We start from the raw sequence: 18,809 nt of genomic DNA, 5'->3' as shown, positions 1-18,809 counted from the left end.
CCTTCTAGACCCATTGACTAGTCCATGACAGAGAGCTCTTCGATACAGCATTCAGGGCAAAATCAGGTTCTGCCTACCCTGTTTTACAGGGTAGAAAGACAAAGACCTCATTTCCCACCTCCTGAACTACCCTCTGCCCAGTTCATATGTGACTCTGTAGTTTTGAACTTGGAGCTGTCATAAGATTGAAGGTTGTTCTTCATCGATTCTCACAAATTTAGCATATTTTCCAGAGATCCTGTCCTTTGTTGGTGGTCATTTGTGTTGTGTGAGACAATCTGCTTTTCTATCCACCTTCCAGCTGTTTTAGCCTCCTCTTTGGTAGAACTGGCCTGGGAACCCAGGGTTAAAGACACCTCACCCCAGGTCAGCACAGCCTCTGAGCTCCCCACTCCAGTGAATCCTTCCCTGCTGTGAGCCAGGTGAGCTCCCTATTTTGTCTTTGCTCAGCCACAACTCCAACTCCCTCTTGTGGTGGCTGGGGCTCCTGTAATTGATATGGTTAAATCATTGGTTTTATGTTGTAACAACTTCCTCATTTATTATTGTGTCTGTGTCATTGTTGTTTTCAGTTCTCAGCATTTCAGAGCTACAGTCATCTGAAGGAACCACTCTAGAGGGCGTACCCTCAACAGAATGGCTGGTTGTTATGTCTGTGAGAGATAGTGTTGATTATTGATTAGGAAGACTCTTTGTCTGGTAGCAATATCTGTAAGCAAGTGGTCCTGGGCTGGATGAGAAAGCAGGATGAGCATGAGACAGTGACCAAGCAAAAGAGCAAGCCAGGAGACAGTGTTTGTCCATGCTTTTTGCCTTCAGTTTCTAATCTAAGCTCCCAAAATGATGGACTGTGATCTGACTGAACCATGTAGAACAACCGCTTATTACCTGAGATGCTTTTGCTTAGAGGATTCAATCACAGCAGCACATTAGCAAGTTAACACAACAACAACAACAGCCTAATGTTGCTGCTTTACAGAATCTATGTTGTAGATTGTATTCTTGTGGACAGGACAAATTTTGGGTAGAAAGACAATAGGATTGGTTGGTGTCTTTAACTCTCCATTGTGTGTCCTGCCTGACTGCAGGAGATGGCCTCTTCAGTGTCCATATCTAACTGCTATGCATCTCAGCTAAGATCAACCCTAGACTCCTTGGTACCTTTTTATGGTCTCTGGCACATCCTAAATGTACCCTGTCCCCAACACCCAGCTGCAGATTTTGATTCATTTTCTCCTTCTGGCCCTCTGTTGTCTCTCACCACAGCTTTCCTGGTTCTCCTCAATTCCCATTTTTGTCTGCTCTCTCATTCATCTCTCTTCCATTTGCTTCCTATGATTGTTTTACTCCCCCTTCTGAGTGAGATTTAACTGTGTTCATTTCAGACTTCCATCTTCTTTGGTTTCTTTGGGTCTATGGAGTGTAGTGTGGGTTTCCTGTATTTTATGATTATTCACTTGTGAGTACACACATGCATGTGCTTTTAGATCTTGGTTACCTCACTGAGATAATAATTTCTAGTTGTATCCATTTGCCTACAAAATTTATGATGTCTTTGTATTTGATAACTAAATAATGTTTCATTTTGTAAATGAATCATATTTTCTATATTCATATTTTGGTTGAGGGACATCTGGATTCTTTCCAGTTTCAAGCTGTTATAAATCAAATGACTATGAACTTAGTGGAGACCCTACTCTATGTCACCTACCTTCACAGAGTTCCTCCTGTACCTCCTGTTTGACATTTGAGAGGGTGTGGGCCCCTGGGTATCCATGATGGTGTATCAAGTCTCTATTGGGTTAGGTGCATCCTCTCCACTGAGGCCAGATGTGGCAGTCCAGTTAAGGGAACAGATTCCAAAGATAGACAGCAGCTTTAGGGACAGCTCCTGGTACAAATGTTGGAGGACCATCATGAAGACTGAGCTGCACATCTGCTACTTATGGGCCAGGGTCCTTTGTCCAGCCTGTGTGTGTTATTGTTTGTGGCTCAGTCTCTTAATGTCCCCAAGGGTCAAGGTTAGTTGAGTCTGTTGCTCTTCCTGTGGAGTTCCTGTCCTCTTCAGGGCCCTCAATCCTTTCCCCAACTCTTCCCTCAGAGTTACCAAGGTTCATGCAATGTTTGACTGTGGATCTCCATTTCTGCTTCAGTCAGCTGCTGGGTGGAGCCTCTCAATGGACAATTATGCAATGCTTCTGTGTGGGAGCATCATAGAGTATCCTTAATAATCTCATGGATTTGAGCTTGTCCATGTGTGTCTCCAATTGAATGAGTTTTTATTGGCCATTCCTTCAGTCTCTGCTCCAACTTTACCTCTGCATTTCTTTTAGACAGGATGAATTTTGTTCTGGGTGTCTCCAGTGTTGTGGTTGAATCTGATCCTTCAGCTTTCTTCTCATGCTCCCATACATTCCCCATTTGGACTCTGTCCCTAAATCACATAAGATACTGTGCACACATTTGCTGTTTAATGCTATGCTATTTTGCAAACCTTGTGGTTTTATATTTTTAACTTTATTCATTCTGTTTTTGTTTTTCCAGACCAAATTTCCCTGTGAAGCCTTTCCTGTCCTGATTGTAGATATAGAAACCACAGAAGCCCCCTGACATAGTTTTGTTCAATAAGCACATGCTTTTGTGCTGCTCTTCATCCACATCTTTCATTTTGAAATTTGGTCTAATATATACATTATATTCTATTTCTCCCCCATGGCTTCTGCTCATGTTATCAATATTATCTGATGCTTCAGATTCATTAAATTGCTGGTACATAATGTTTTTCCTAACTCTTATGTTTGTCGTGAAATTTTTGAATAAATAAATGTATTATGGCTGGATGCATGAATATGAATGTCATGTGTGCCTCATCTTTACTGTTGTCAGAAGATGGCCTCAGAACTCCTGATCTTCAAGAAATGGACAAGTGTGGGTCCACATGTGTGTGCTAGAAATTGACCACCATTATGTGGAAGACTAGCAAGATCTTTCAACACCTGAACTACATTTCCTGAAATACATTCTTTATTTCTGATCAACATATATATTACTGCCACACGGTGGTGGCACACGCCTTTAATCCCAGCACTTGGGAGGCAGAGGCAGGTGGATTTCTGATTTGAAGGCCAGCCTGGTCTACATAGTGAGTTCCAGGACATCTAGGGCTATACAGAGAAACCCTGTCTCGGAAAAAACAAAACAAAACAACAACAAAAAAAAACCCAAGAAAACAAAATATATACATTACTAATAATTTCATCTGTTCATTTTTAACTGTTTAAACATACATTCCCTTTTAGTAAAATTTAATTAATGTTGCTGTTTAAACTGGTTCACTTTATGTTTATACAAGATGAATACAGAACTGCAGTGAATGTATAATTCTTTGTAGGAACTTCAGTAAAGAACTGTTAGTTCATTCTATCATTTTTGTTTCCTAGTTTATTTTTGTAGCAGAGTGAGGTTCTTAACATGTAACTTTTGCTGTCCTGAAACTCATTGCATAGATGGTGCTGGCATCCAGCTCAATGACATACACCTGCCTGTACCTCTGTGATTAAAGACATGAGCAAATACACGCAGCTTGCCCATCACCTTTGTAGTTAGTAATTGTTCATATCGCTTTTTAGATGTGTGCTCAGTACATTTGATCCGTTTCCTTGTGTATATCCCTCTCAATTGCCATTTGTGTTGCAAGGCTATATCCTATTCTAAGGGTTCAGGAGTGATATGGGTGAACCCTGTGTCAAGGGTCCAAGTGTCAATATTTCAAGTTTCTTCTAAACTGACATGGTGATTATATTATAACTTGTGTGTCAGCAAATAAGTGAAGGAATCATGTGACTTATAAGATTATATTGTCTAGGAAGCATAACTTTGCTTTGAAGTGATGTCAGTATCAGACTTTCTGTTGTACACATGTATGTGATATTTTAGGATGCAGTGACTTATGATGATGTGCATGTGAACTTCACTGCAGAAGAATGGAATTTGCTGGATCCTTCCCAAAAGAATCTCTACAAAGATGTGATGCTGGAGACCTACTGGAACCTCACTGCTATAGGTAAGACTGTGAATTTTCTTTTGCTTTTCAAAATAAGGGAAAAATGTTTCTGGGTTAGTGATGATCATCTCTTGTTTCAATAGAGAACAAGTAATATTGAGTTGAATAAATCAGGCTCATTGCTGTGAAAATTCAGAGTAACTTAAATTTTGCCTCATTCCAATACCATATCATTCATTTTCTGGTATCTTGCTTTCAGGCTATAATTTGAAAGTCCACCATATTGAAGAACAATGTCAAACTTCTAGAAGTCATGAAAGGTAATTTTAATGTCTCAGCTGATACAAATATGCCTGTGAGAAAATTTTAATATGATCTGGAAGCTATAAAAGAAAGCAAGTGTGTAAAATATCAGTCATTTTATTGTAGCTATGATTATAATTTTCTCCCACAACTATGTACCTCAATGTTATCTGACTGGTGATTGCAAGGCATTTCTGTAAGAAAGAAGAGAAGGAAACAATGTCTTAAGAGATTCCTTTATTTGATTTGTATCTACATTAGAACTATGTTTTGGAACTACCAATTTGTATAGTCTTATAATATTTAGATGTTGCACATTGAATAGTGATAAACATGTATCCATAACCTTCTAATAAGCAAATACTCCATGATAAAATTGGACATACTCATTATTGTAGTGAAATTATTCAGTTTATACTGTGGTAGGTTTATGAAAATCAAGAATTTTGTCCTGAAGAAACATTAATCATATCTACAATGAACAAAAAGTCAATGTGTGTGCATTCAATGTGAAAAGCTTTCAGTTATTCTTCTTTTTTAATGGGTATATCAAGTGTCAGAATGGATGAAACCATGTGAGCCTAGGGATATTAAAAGGAACAATGTACCTCTATCTATTTCAGAACAATGAGAAGATATGTAGTATTCTGCCTTTGGTAAACATGCTGAATATAATAGCTGTTTGCAGTTAATTGATTTTCTGACTTTACTGGGAACATCTCCAAAGTCACATTGCAGAAAATCTCTATAGGTACTAGAAGTTTGGAAATGCCTCTCTTCATCCTGGTTCACAGTGCTGCTGTTGTGTGATGCACACTACAGAAAAATCTAAGAATGCAATCAGTGTTTTAATGCTCTGAGTTATCCCATATTTCTTTTGACATGTTAAAAACAACATATAGAAATCTCATATAGAAAAATGAGGCTATAAATATGAGCCATGTAGTAAACATTCTTACGATCACAGGTATTTTCAAAGAGGTAAAGCAACCCACAGTGAGCAAGTACAACCGTGAACATCAAAGTGATAAAATTTTAAGATCTGAGTGTTCTTTATTATTAGACCAACTGTAAAATTTATTCATATTAATAAAATGATTGATCAGGCTAATGAATGTGGTAAAGCTTTCACATGTGCCCATTATTGTTGCAGACATGAAAGAAGTCATACTGGAGAGAAACCATATGAATGTAATCAATGTGGAAAAGCCTTTTCATGGCACAGTAATCTCCAAAGACATAAAAGGACACATACTGGAGAGAAGCCTTATGAATGTAATCAATGTGGTAAAGCCTTTTCATGGCTCAGTGCTCTCCAATATCATGAAAGAACACATACTGGAGAGAAACCTTATCAATGTAATCAATGTGGTAAAGCCTTTTCATGTCACCATAGTCTCCAATGTCATAATAAAAAAGCTTTTTCATGGCACAGTGGTCTCCGTTATCATAAAAGAACACATACTGAAGAGAAACTGAATGTCATGAATGAGGTAAAGCCTTTCCATAACACAGTAATCTCGAAATACACAAAAGAAAATGTGCAGAGTGATACCCTATAAATGTAGTCAATGTGATAAAGCCTTTGCGTGTCACTGTACTATCCAAACACTTAAAAAAATATGCTTTAGAGAAACCTTATGAATAGAGTGAATGTGGTAAAGCCTGTGCATATCTCTGTAGTCTCCAAAGACATAAAAGAACACAAACTGAGCATAAACCTTTTGATTGTACTAAAGTTGGGAAATGGTTTATGTGCCACAGTGGTTTCTGAATACAGAAATGAACTCATATGAGAGAGAAACCTTCTGAAAGTAATCAACATGTTAAAGACTCTGCATGTCCTAATCATTTTTAAAAGCATGAAAGAATTTATAGTAGAAATAAATTGTGGTGATCTTAATTTGTTTGACTTTAAGTAATGGCAATATTAAGAGATGTGCCTTGTTGGAGTAGATGTTACCTTTTTGAAGGAATTGAATTCCTAGGGTGGTGGTCTTTGGAGCTCAGGCCAGTACAAAACAGACCCTCCTACCACTTGTCTGGAGGACAGTCTCTTCCTGGATGCCTTCTCATGAGGATGCAGATCTCTCAGCTCCTTTTCCACCATCATGGCTGCCTGCATGCTGACATTCCTGCTATGATGGCAATGGACTAAACATTTGAAAGTGCAAGCCAGGTTCAATTAAATATTAACACAGCCTTTAACACAGTTGCCTTGGTTACAATGTCTCTTCTTAGCAATGGAAATTCTATCTAAGACAGAAGTTGGTTCCCCAGACTTAAGCATTGCTATGATAGGCCTGACCTGGTATTTTGTTTTGTTTTATGGAGCAATGTGAATTTTTAGACTTTGGATTTCATATGCATTAATTGGAACTTACTGGGCCATGCTAGTAGAACACATATGTACTGAGGGTAACTTGAACTTTGTGTATAGTTTTTATGATGTTTTGCAGAAGAATGCCTTTTGCCCTTTTTCTGTAGTGTCCTTGAAGATAAGGTAAAGAGGATGATGTTCATTGCATTGACAAAGGAAGTCACAGTGAAGCCAGCAAAGCCTTTGACCTATGTTTAGTCTCATCATGATTTGAGTAAGCATAGTAATCTTAGAAAGAAAAAGTATAAAATGTTAGGTCAAAAAAGAAAATCTAACCAGGAAATTGAATGAAGCTAAATTCTGTGATCAGTGATATTAAGTGGTATTAAAGGAATGATGACATTAGTGCAAGATTCCATCCACCTAACCTTATGGATGTGAAGTTGTATGAAGGAGAACTGTATCGTGTTAGGCATTATTATTACCTAGTTGTTGTTTTCATGTGGACACAAGAGTTACCAGTATGTGTGAAGTTGACAATTGATGGATTGTGATTACTATTCTGGGTTATCATTTTAAGATCTAAAATAAAATACTTAAGTATAGGCATGGAGTATATTCCTTTGACCCGACCTGCGGGCCCTAGGTTATTCATGAGGGACGAGGAGGATTGCAACCTGGAAGAACGGGCGAGAGAGAGAATGGACTCAAGGTAGCAGATCCTTGTCAAGAGTCATATATTTGGGCAACAAGTGCTTATTTATAATACATTTTTCAAAGGGAGGGGTAAGAGGGATCCAGGTGATGGGAAAGTACAGAATCTTCTTGGCCTGTGCCCTGAAACAATAGTGGTCCAGGTGATGGGACAGTACACAGTCTTCTTGGCCTGTGCCCTGAAACAATGGCGGTCCAACTGCCTACTTCAAAAGATACGGTACACTGCTTTACATCTAAAAATATATTTGTAACTATCAAGCAGAACCTTGTGGTTGCTAGGGAGATGAAGCTGCAGGAGACATTGTGCAGGTGGGGAGAAGTAGGGGGTGAGGGTAAGAGGCAAGGGTCCTGGCTTCTGACATCTCCCCCTTCTCTGTTTAGATGGAGAGGGCATGCTGTGATCAATCCCAACTACATGAGTTTAGAATTTGGAGGTCAAATTGTGGGGGGGTCTTAGATGACTTCATAACCCCAAGACATTAATGTGAGACGAGTCACGTTGATGGTCGAAGGCTTTAGGCTATTGACAATGGGCAACATCAAGGGACCTCGAGGTGGGTGAAAGGAGGGTGAGGACCCTGTCTTAGGCTATGTAGGCTGCACCCACTCCCAGCACCACGCACTCCTTTCTGGCTGCATTGGGTGGGCCCCTGGGAAGTGGACCTACAATAATCCCGTCATTGGGCTAACTCACAGCCATCCTAATCCCTGTGTGAATGTCTAGGTTATCAGCCATTTGTCATTTGGGGTGTAATATTGTCATAATTGAAGACTCCCTGATATTAGAGGACCACATCAAAGGCAGGCCTTAGTTTAGAAAAAAGCCAATTTTTGTCAGGATGATCAAGAGGCCAGGCACCCTAGCGAGAGAAATGAGGGCAGAGCCAGGCATGCCAGGAACTTTTCTTGAGGGTGTGGAAATCTAGGGGTTGGCCATAGGGGGAGGCAGGGGGGCTGGCAGCTGCGCCTGTCTCTGGCAGAATCACTTCTGGATCTCCCTCAGTCTTCAGTTGATGGTAATGAACTTCAACCGGCTTCTTAATGGCAGCATCAATCTGGTTCTTAACAAAACTTGTGAGACGGTTAAAGGCCTAAGGGCCAAAAGACAAAAGCAATAAAATACCAACAAAAGGTCCTAATAAACTAGGCAATAGAGTAGTAAGCCAAGGTGAAGTAGAGAACCAATTTTGATACCATGATTCTTGTTGTTCTCTGTCTCTTTTTCTTCCTCTAAACTCTTTTTGACTTTGTCCAGGCTATTTTGGACAAGGCCTGTCTTATCAGAGTAAAAGCAACATTCTTGTTTGAAGGCCACGCAGAGACCCCCTTCCTCAAGGAAGACAAGGTCAAGTCCTCTCTTGTTCTGTAACACCACCTCAGAAAGAGAAGCCACAGAGTCCTTAAGGTCTTGTATTCCTTCCCTCAAATTATTTAAATCTTTGTCAATGAGGGATTGGAGATAAGTATAGTGATTATTAAATGTCACCAAGGAAGCTATATCCGTGTCTGCACCAATGGCACTAATTCCTAGTATGACAGACAAGGTGAGGGCAGTCAGAGGTTCTCTCCTGGTTCTCAGAGAAGCTCTTCAATCTATGATGTTAATGAAGGACTCTGGATCATATATAAAGAAATATGGGAAAATAATAACTACACAATCTCTAAAATATAAAAAAAACTGGAATTGAATTATATATATAAGGAATCAAACCAAAAGCACAGGCAAAATATATATCATTGGATATCAGGGTATATAAAAAGGTGTTATTTAAAATCAATATCTGATTGCAAATAGGGACCAAATCTTGGGGGGGAAGCATAGAGGGCCCCAAAAGGCAAAGGCCCATGCCCGAGATGCAACCAAGAGTGAGACCTCCCTGAGGTGAAGTGGCCCATAATAATAAATTGCTATTATCAGAAAAAAGGGAGGGGTAAAAATAGCTATTCCCTCATAAAAAGGGGGAGTAGGTGAAAAACAAATCCAACATTCTCGATATTGATATTCACTGGTATTATGAATAGCTTCAAGGGAGGCATTTGCCAAAGAAATAATAAGGTCAGCAGAATTGGGAGGACCCGCAGATATAGTGGGCTGGAATAAGGCAACCTGGGGGGAGGTGGGGAGAGATAAAATGGCTGGAGCAATAGTTCCAGGCCTGGTGACAGGCTTGGCTGGTGGCCAAGGGTGCTGTAGGGCAGGATTAGGGCCCACAGCAGCAACATTTTTATTAGGGATACTCTTAAGGAGCTTAATTCTAAAAATGAGTCCCGGGTCTGAGCAGGTGAGTGAAAAGGTCGAGCATTCTCTTAGACGCAGACTCATTCATACCCTTGGCCTGTCCAGTCTTTACTCTTTCCTACATCCGTAAAGGATATAAGAAGAGGGACACACCATTTGAATGCACACCAGGATCTAAATGGTTGGGCAGTCTTAATTCCTAGTTTATCCTGTAAATATGTATGTAGAAACTTTCTCCTTAAAGTGATATAATCCCAGTAAGAATGGGGTCTCCAATATGCATCTCCTGTGATTTCACAGCCCCAAGATGCACAATAATAATCAGAGCTATAGCCACATTTATAATTTTGAGAGTGACCACGGTGAGTAGGCCCAGGGCATACATAAAGGCCAGATGAATCATTGGCCAAGGAGATTCTCCTATCAAAGGAATTAAATCCTATAAGGTGGCCATCATAATTGGCCATCATAACAGGCTGATAGTGGGGCCAATAATGAGAGGGGGTCCCCCAATCTGCACTGGCTCCCAGGGCAAGAGCACAAAGATCCACCTCTAAAGAGGGCCATGAAGGCTGGGTTCCAAGTGAAGAGCTGGAATTAACACTGTCTCCCGCTTGATTTATTATGACCCAAGTAAAGTTATAAATCTGATATGGGGAGTGTTGGTATTTAATACTCACAGTTGGATAAATCTGAAGTATGAGCAGGAGGAGTAGGAGAAATAAGGCAACTGGATGCATCTTTCTGAAAGGAAGCACAGTTAAGAACCATTCTCAGGGGGTATCCCTGGGGTAGAGTTAGGCAACTTTACCAGTCTTTCTGGTAGCCATCTGGCGTCTTGTTCTTTGAATCATATATGCACGCATGTCCCTTCCCCCAGATAAGGACTGGGTCAGGACCATTCCACTTTATGTCAACGGATCTTTCCACATGATTTGGCATAGGAGTCTGCTGTAGTAGGATGCCAGAATCTATCTGCTACAGACTTTCCTTTTTCATCAAAGGTCAAAAAATTGAGAACAAATAGTGCATGATTTAACAAAATTTTATGATTCCCCTTTGTGGGTATAAAATGCCCCCTGAATGTTGTAATTTTAAGAGCATGTTCTTTAAGGTCTGATGTGCCCTTTCTACAATGCCCTGTCCTTGGGGATTATATGGAATACCAGTGACATGTTTAATATTAAGCTGGGCACAGAACTGTTTAAAGGAGATGCTGGTATATCCAGGGCCATTATCAGTCTTAAGTATCTTAGGTATGGGCATAAAGGCAAGGCAAGAAATCATATGACTAATAACATTTTTGGTAGCCTCACCAGATTGTAGTGAGGCACAAAGAAAACCACTAAAGGTATCAATAGAATCATGTATATATTTAAGCTTACCAAAAGGGGCAAAATTAGTAACATCCATTTGCCATATCTCTCCTGGGGTGAGGCCATGAGGGTTCACCCCCAAATGTAACTCAGGTAGGAGGGTGAGACATCCCTGGCACTGACACACTATTTGGTGTCCCTGTTCTCTGGTAATAGAGAACATCTGTCAGAGGGTCTGGGCATTTAGATGATGCAATTGGTGGGCTTTTTGTGCCTGTTGTACAGGATCAGAAGGCAAGGCCAAGGTCGCCAAGGTAAGTGGAGACCCTCGGGTGGCACTATCAACTAGGTCATTTCCCTCACTTAAGGGTCCAGGAAGACCAGAGTGGGCACGTATGTGACCTACAAAGAATGGATGGGACCTAGCCAAAATTATTTCTTGAAGCTCAGAAAAGAGGGGGAAGCGTGGGTAGACGGCCTTATAAAGGGAACGGTCTCTAACAAAGGCACTGATTGAGCTACATATGCACTGTCAGTAAAAAGATTAAAGGCACAATCTGGGAAGGTCTTAAAGACTTGAATAACAACAACCAATTCTACCTACTGTGCTGAGGAGAATTTGGTCTGAAACTTAGAGACCTGTCCACCTATATTAAAGGCTGCAACCCCAGAGGAGGATCCATCTGTAAAAATCAGTGGTGCTTGAGGAATGGGAATGTTCTTAGTCACTTTAGGGAAAATCACCGCTTGGTGGTCAAGGAACTGTACAAGTTTGTCAGAGGGATAGTGGTTATCTATCTTTCCCTGAAATGAAATACAGTTAATAGTCCAATCATCTGAGGTCTGAAGTAGCCACCGAACTTGAGCGGCATCATAGGGAACGCTGACAAGGTCAGGATCTCTACCAAAAAGCTTCAGGGAGGTCTCTCTTCCCATCCTTATGATCTGTGCCACCAAGGAGGGATAAACAGGTAGCACTTTAGGAGGGGTGGCAGGCAAATGAAGCCAATATAAAGGTTTAGTCTGCCACAATAATCCCGTGGGGGTAAACACGGTGAGAAGAACCAATAGCCACAAGGGGGAGGTTGGAGAATAATAGGTAACAGTTTGGTGTTGAATGGCTTTCTCCACAAGCTTAAGGGCAGAGGTGGCCTCAGGGGTTAAGGCTCGAGGGGAGGAGGGGTCAGAATCTCCTTGAAGAATATCAAATAGAGGCTAAAGTTCTCAAGTTGTTAATTTTAAATAAGGGCACAGCCAATTTATGTCTCCCAAGAGGCGTTGAAAGTCATTAAGCGTTTGTAAGGAATCTTTTCTAAGTTCAATTTTTTGAGAGAGAACCTTAGAGGGATGAAGCTCAAAACCCAAGAATAAATGTGGGGGCTGTAGCTGGACCTTCTCGGGGGCAATCTGCAGCCCGAGGTCTTGGAGGGCAGTTACCAACTCCTGGCCCATCCTGAGCAAGGAGATCTCATCAGGGCTAGCCAGAAGAATGTCATCCATATAATGGACAATATATAACTCAGGGTATTTAATGCGAAAAGGATGGATGGCCTGAGCCACGAACTTTTGGCAAAGGGTGGGACTATTGGCCATGCCTTGAGGTAGGACTCTCCACTGAAATCATGGAGATGGCCCAATGCAATTAACAACAGGAAGGCTAAAGGCAAAACGTTTGCAATCCTCTGGGTGTAAGGAGATGCAGAAAAAGCAATCTTTCAAATCAATAACCATTTTATTGTAACCCTTAGGTATTGCCATGGGGGAGGGGAGGCCAGACTGGAGGGCTCCCATTGGAACCATAGTCTTATTAATTTCTCTGAGGTCCTGGAGCAGTGTCCATCTGCCCCTTTTCTTTTGTATAACAAAAATGGGTGTATTCCAAGGGGAAGTGGAGGGTACAATGTGGCCAGCATCTAATTGTTCCTGCACCAACTGCATGGCCGTGGAAAGTTTGTGTTGAGGGAGGGACCATTGGTCGACCCAGACAGGGGAGTCTGACTTCCAGGTGATCTTATCTGCCTGGCGTGCAGGAGGAGCAATCGTCCTTAGGAAAAATTTGAATCATAACCTAGTCCTGAGCGTGAGGTCTTGGGTGTAATTGTAATTGGGGTGGGGATCCCTTGGTTGCGTTTGCCCAAGCCTTGTCCAGGGATGAACCCTTGGTCCAGCATCTGGTGGGTAACAGTTGCAGAGGGGCTAAACATAAGAACTCCCATTTGACTTAATATATCTCGACCCCATAAGTTTATAGGGAGGCCAGGTACAATGAATGGTCTAACATGTCCAGTATTACCCTCAGGATCCTCCCAAGTGAGCAATTGGGAGCTTTGAAGGGTGTTGTTAGACTGGCCAATGCCCTGAAGGTGAGTTAAAGAAGGCTGGCAGGACCAAGAGGAGGGCCAATAGGCCTGTGAAATAACTGTGGAGTCTGCTCCTGAGTCAAGAATGCCATCAAAGGTTTTGCCATTAAGTTTAAGTTTTAATTGTGGGCGCTCTTGTGAAAGTTTTTGGACCCAATAGACATCAGAGGACCCCGAGTTAATATGGCCTGGGCAACTGTCAACCACCCATTGGGTGTTAAATAGCCACCTGCCCCAAGGCTTTCAAGAAGAGAAAGAGTGAAGGGAGCATTGGGCCCATAATTCCTGACAGCAGAATTTAATTTTTCTAACTGCTTAAAGCGGAGTTTTTTATAGAATGTAGGAATCTCCGCAGGGTCCACATTTACAGTTTCTGTCCCAGCTCCAACCTCGTCCCCGCTTCCATCCTCCAGCTCTGTATCACCCTCATCTCCAGAAGACTCAGCCTCGGTCCCTAATTGGGGGCAGGAAGGCTGGGAAGGTTTATGAGAGGAACGTGAAGAGGAAGGGGGCACGGGTCGCAAAGAGGAAGAAGGAGCTGCAGGTGTGTGACTGTGTGAACACCGAGTACTAGACCAAGAAGAGGGAGGGAGTGGCGGAGTCTGTGATGAGCTGGAATCAGGAGCTGCGGGGGTCTGGGGAGGTATACCCTGAGAGCGAGTAACAGGGAAAACCAAACATTGAGAGCCCTGTGCAGGGGAGGAGGAAGAATAAAGAGTTAAGAGCTGTGAAATTTGATCCTGAAGTTGGAGGATCTCTGCCAAATCATGAACCTGGGAAGAAAGGCGATTTTTCATGTCAGTGAGAGAAACAGGCAGGGTAGCAGGAGAAGGCGAAACCACAGAAGTAGGGAGCGATATAGAAGCTGAGGGAACTGGCGTTAGGGGGGGGAGGGGACAGCAGCAATGGCAGAATTCAAAGGCTGTGAATTAGAAGCGGAGGTTGTGGCCGGATTGGCAATGGCAGGGGCTCTGAAGCTGCGGCTGGAGGGGTGAGGGTGGAGACAAAGCAAGTCGGGTGGGGAGAGGGCAAACGAAGTGCAGCAATGGTAACAGGGGCGGGAGATGGAGGCGGGGGGCTTCCGAAGAACAGGATTACAGTAGGAAGTTGGAGAGTGAGGGATGTAAGGATCGCCAGTGGCTAGAGGCACATATTGTGGGGCCAAAGGAGCCGTGGGCGCAGAACTATGACAAGTGCGCACAGGCGTGGCCGGGGGAGAAGAATCTAAAGCCAACAAATCAGGATAAATATGAGGAGAATGGGACGAGGAGGGAAGCTGAGGCTCATGAGGCATATCAATAAGTGTAAAAGGAACAGAGGCCTGAGATGGCAGGCGAGAGGAACCAGCGGAGCCAGGGCACGATTGTGATAAGCAGTATTCTGCAACCAACAAGAGCTGGTGCTTACCCGAATCTTTGTCTGCATCCTCAGTAATGTCCCTAATAATACCCCAGAATGAGAAAATTGTTGGATTAACTGCACCATCACCTTCACATTTAATTTTTTCATTTAGTTCACGACCCACTTTTTGCCACTTCTTAGGGTGTATGATAGGACTGTCAAGCATAAACCAAGGACACTGTTCATCAATAAACACAAAGAAATTAATAAGATCTTTTTTCTTAACCCTAATTCCTCTCTGTCTGAGACAGAGGTCCTTTATAAAGGATGGCTCCTTCGACAATGAATGGCCCATTCTTTATGGGACGGAATGAAACTTACCCCGAGGACAACAGGTCACGGGCGATGATCCTGTCTCACTCAATATAACGTGCGCACACCTTCTGCCAAAGCTCCATCCGGAGGAATCCGTGCCTCGAGTCCCAACGTTTGGGTGCCACCTGACCCGACCTGCAGGCCCTAGGTTATTCGTGAGGGACGAGGAGGATTGCAACCTGGAAGAATGGGCGCGAGAGAGAGAATGGACTCAAGAAAGCAAATGCTTGTCAAGGGTCATATATTTGGGCACAAAGTGCTTATTTATAATACATTTTTCAAAGGGAAGGGTAAGAGGGATCCAGGTGATGGGAAAGTACAGAATCTTCTTGGCCTGTGCCCTGAAACAATGGCGGTCTAACTGCTTACTTCAAAAGATACGGTACACTGCTTTACATCTAAAAATCTATTTGTAACTATCAAGCAGAACCTTGTGTTGCTAGGGAGATGAAGCTGCAGGAGACATTGTGCACGTGGGGAGTAGGGGGTGAGGGTAAGAGGCAAGGGTCCTGGATTCTGAAAATTGCTTCTGACCAAGGAACTCATTTCACAGCAGAGAAGTGAGACAGTGGGACAATGATCATGGATTCTAATGGTATTAATGACCATTAATACCATATTCCTTGTTACCCTGAAGGTGCTAAACTGATAGTAAAATAGAATGACCTTTAGAAGACACTTTTACACAGCCAATTATGGGACAGCCTGGAGAGCTGGGCAGGGTCCTAGGCTGTATGTGTTTTGAAACAGATTTCAGTATTTGATACAGTTTCTCTCACAGCCAAGATCCACGATTTCAGGAATCAAGGTTTTGGAAAACTTGTGTGAAGGTCGCAGGCCACAAGTCTCAGTGAAACTCAGCTCAAATTGGAGGACTCCCTGTATCAGCAGGGCTTCCATTTCTCTGCCTGACTTTTTCTGGATAATGTCCCTGAACACAGGTGGCTGTCCTGAACACAGGCAGAAACTCCTGCCATCATTTAAATCAGGGAGCAGGCATGGTTAGTGTAATGAAGGACATGGTCTATTAGTGAGAAGTTCTCTTTGATAATGAGATGGTGTTTTATATTTGGTAAATATAGGTTTTAGATTTTACCTCAGTATTTAATAAGGTTGTTAGTTTTCCTCAGCTGTATGTAGACCCTGGCATGCTGAAATATTTCATGGACTTTTCTTTCATCTGGGATATTGAGATGCATCTATATATGACAAAGAGAACCGAAAGTGAGAATTTATTTTCTAAATAACATTTCACGAGATCAAACATAATTTTTGAGGACTCTTGTACATTCAATTGCTAAAGAGACACATTGCATTCTGAAAGATGTCAGTCCAGTGGGATGAGCAGAAAGAACAGCAGCAGCAGTTGAGTGGAGTCAAGCAGAACCTAGTGCACTATAGAGGGAAGAGCTGGAGACGAGACCCAGCTTCTTTTGAGGAACACAGAAGATCATCTGTGGATCCCAGATACTGGAACAAGAAGCTGTAATTTTAAAGTTACTTTGGAGACCCCAAGAATTTTTTATTCCAGAGCTGTGGGATACCTTCTCAGGAAAACTACTTTCAGGAAATAAAATCAGCTAAATAGAAAGTATTGTGTTGCAGTGAGCAAAGCAGGAAGGAGTTTGAGATCTGAAGAATGCTTTGATATCAGACATGGAGATGCACAGTTTGGAGATTGCCTTGCTGGCTTTTGTTCTTCTTTTGGCCCAGTATTTCTTCACAATGGTGATTAAGAATGGTGACCTATATCCTGTGAATTTGGATGGATATTATGTCCTATATTTATGAACGTATAGGAGATTACAGTTACATGATTGAAATGATCTCAGAAGAAACTTTGAACTTTCGACTTTTAACATTTATGAGACTTCTATAGATGATGAGGACCTTTTAATTTGAACCTCACATACTTTGTATTATGCTATTTTTAAATACGGTCCCCATACACTTATTTGTTTGCACAATCATATGAGGGCCAGGCAGTGGAATGTGGTAGTATATATATGCTTGGCTCAGGGAGTGATTGGGAAGAAGTTATTATCAGATGTGGCCTTTTAGGAAGTGCATCACTGAAGGCTTTGAAGTTCCACCCAGTACAGAATGGGCCCTCCTACTAGCTCCCTAGCAGGCAGTCTCTTCCTGGCTGCCTTTTGGATCAAGAAGCAAAACTCTCAGGTTCTTCGTCAGCATCATGTTTTCTTTCATGCCTGCCATGCTTCCTGCTATGATGAAAAAAAAAAAAAAACTAAATCTCTGAAACTGTAAGCCAGTCCCAATTATCCTGTTGATTTTATAGAAGATGCCTGTTTCATGATTTCTCTTCATAGCAATGGAAACACTAAGACAGAAACCCTGTGAGTGTATTTAATACGGTCAAGCCTTTGCACAATTCTCTAGTCTTCATTATCATGAAAGAATATGTGCTAAGAGTCTATGCACTACCCCTGTGACTCAGGACACACCTACTGAGTCTTAAACAAGCCCCCTGAGTCTCAAACACGCCCCAGAGTCATGAACATGCCCCCCTGTGACTCAGGACATGCCTCCAGTGACTCAGGACATTCTCCCTGAGTCTTAAACACACTGCCTGTGACTCTGGACAGAGTTCTAAACAGGCTCCCTGTGTCACAGGAAATGCACCCCTGAGTCTTAAGCAAACTGTCTGTGACTCTGGACATGCTTCCTGAGTCTTAAGCACACCCACTGTGTATCAGGACACAACCCCTGAGTTTTAAGCATACCCACTGTGTCTCAGGACATGCCCCCTCAATCTTAAACATACCCTATGTGACTCAGGACATGCCCCTGAGTATTAAGTTTGCCCCCTGTGGCTCTGGACTCACCTCCTGAGTGTTAAACATGCACCCTGTGACTCAGGACATGCCCACTGAGTTTTACACACATCCCCCTGTGTCTCAGGACACATCCTTGAGTCTTAAACACACCTTCTGTGACTCAGGACACACCCACAGAGTCCTAATTGGACATGTTTAGTATAATGAAGCCTTTGCACACCTCTGTAGTCTTCATCATTATGAAACTATTCATACTGGACAGTGGTTACATACTGCCTTTACCTCACGGGGTCCACTGAGATCCAACACAACTCAACCACAGGACAAGGAAAATGATAAGAATTTATTGTAATCAAGTTACTACTGATAAATCAGAGCCATAAAATTGCACTCAGAAGCTTAGCTGCAATACCCCAGCCTCAGCCCCACCCTGAACCAGAAAGTTACATAGCTTCCAAAAGTCAAAACCACAAAGTCCTGTGCCAAGTTACAGCTACGTATTTCTCCCAATCACGTTTGGTTTTTTGTTGTTGTTACTTTATGTCAAATGATACAGAATGTAGGTTTTATGGTCAACATTATCACAGCCATTTGTTCTTTTGTGGTTAGTAACTTGGATTATATTTTGAGAAATAAAACATGAATAACAGAGATTATTGTTAGGAATGAAGACCCCCAAACTTGGGAGACCCTAAATCCAGTCTTGAGAAGTAACGGCCACCCACAAACTCACATGATACCATACCTGGATGCAATCAGCAGAGGTTTATTAGGGAGAAGAGTTGGCAACCAACAGTCAAACAGCTCACTCTCACAGGAGTAGAGTTTGACAAAAGACCAGCAAGCTGAGGGGCTTTTTAAAAAGCAAAAACCATAAATCAGAGGAGTGAGAAGGGGGGTGAGGGGTTGTCAAGGATACATAACATAAAAAATAGTGGAACATTCCAGAGGAGCCCAAACCTAAATGATTCAGGATCATGTAGAAAGCACTCTGCAACCATTCCTCACAAAAATGTGGTCTTGCCATGTCACTTGTT

At 42.2% G+C, this 18,809-nt stretch overlaps 1 protein-coding gene across 1 annotated transcript in view; it reads left to right on the top strand.

Annotated features, from left to right (window-relative positions):
- Positions 1 to 2,889: 2,889 nt before the first annotated feature.
- The window catches only part of LOC143433994 (uncharacterized), a 60,857-nt gene continuing 44,937 nt past the window's right edge, over positions 2,890 to 18,809 (top strand). The window contains 5 exon segments of the mRNA XM_076928150.1: positions 2,890 to 2,928; positions 3,937 to 4,063; positions 4,263 to 4,323; positions 5,460 to 5,787; positions 5,940 to 6,131. Of these exon segments, the coding sequence (XP_076784265.1) occupies positions 2,890 to 2,928; positions 3,937 to 4,063; positions 4,263 to 4,323; positions 5,460 to 5,787; positions 5,940 to 6,131 (747 nt within the window).

Source organism: Arvicanthis niloticus (assembly GCF_011762505.2).
Source record: "Arvicanthis niloticus isolate mArvNil1 chromosome Y unlocalized genomic scaffold, mArvNil1.pat.X SUPER_Y_unloc_2, whole genome shotgun sequence".
NCBI lineage: Eukaryota > Metazoa > Chordata > Mammalia > Rodentia > Muridae > Arvicanthis > Arvicanthis niloticus.
Note: the sequence above shows the minus strand (reverse complement) of the source record. Positions and strands in the feature narration are given on the sequence as shown.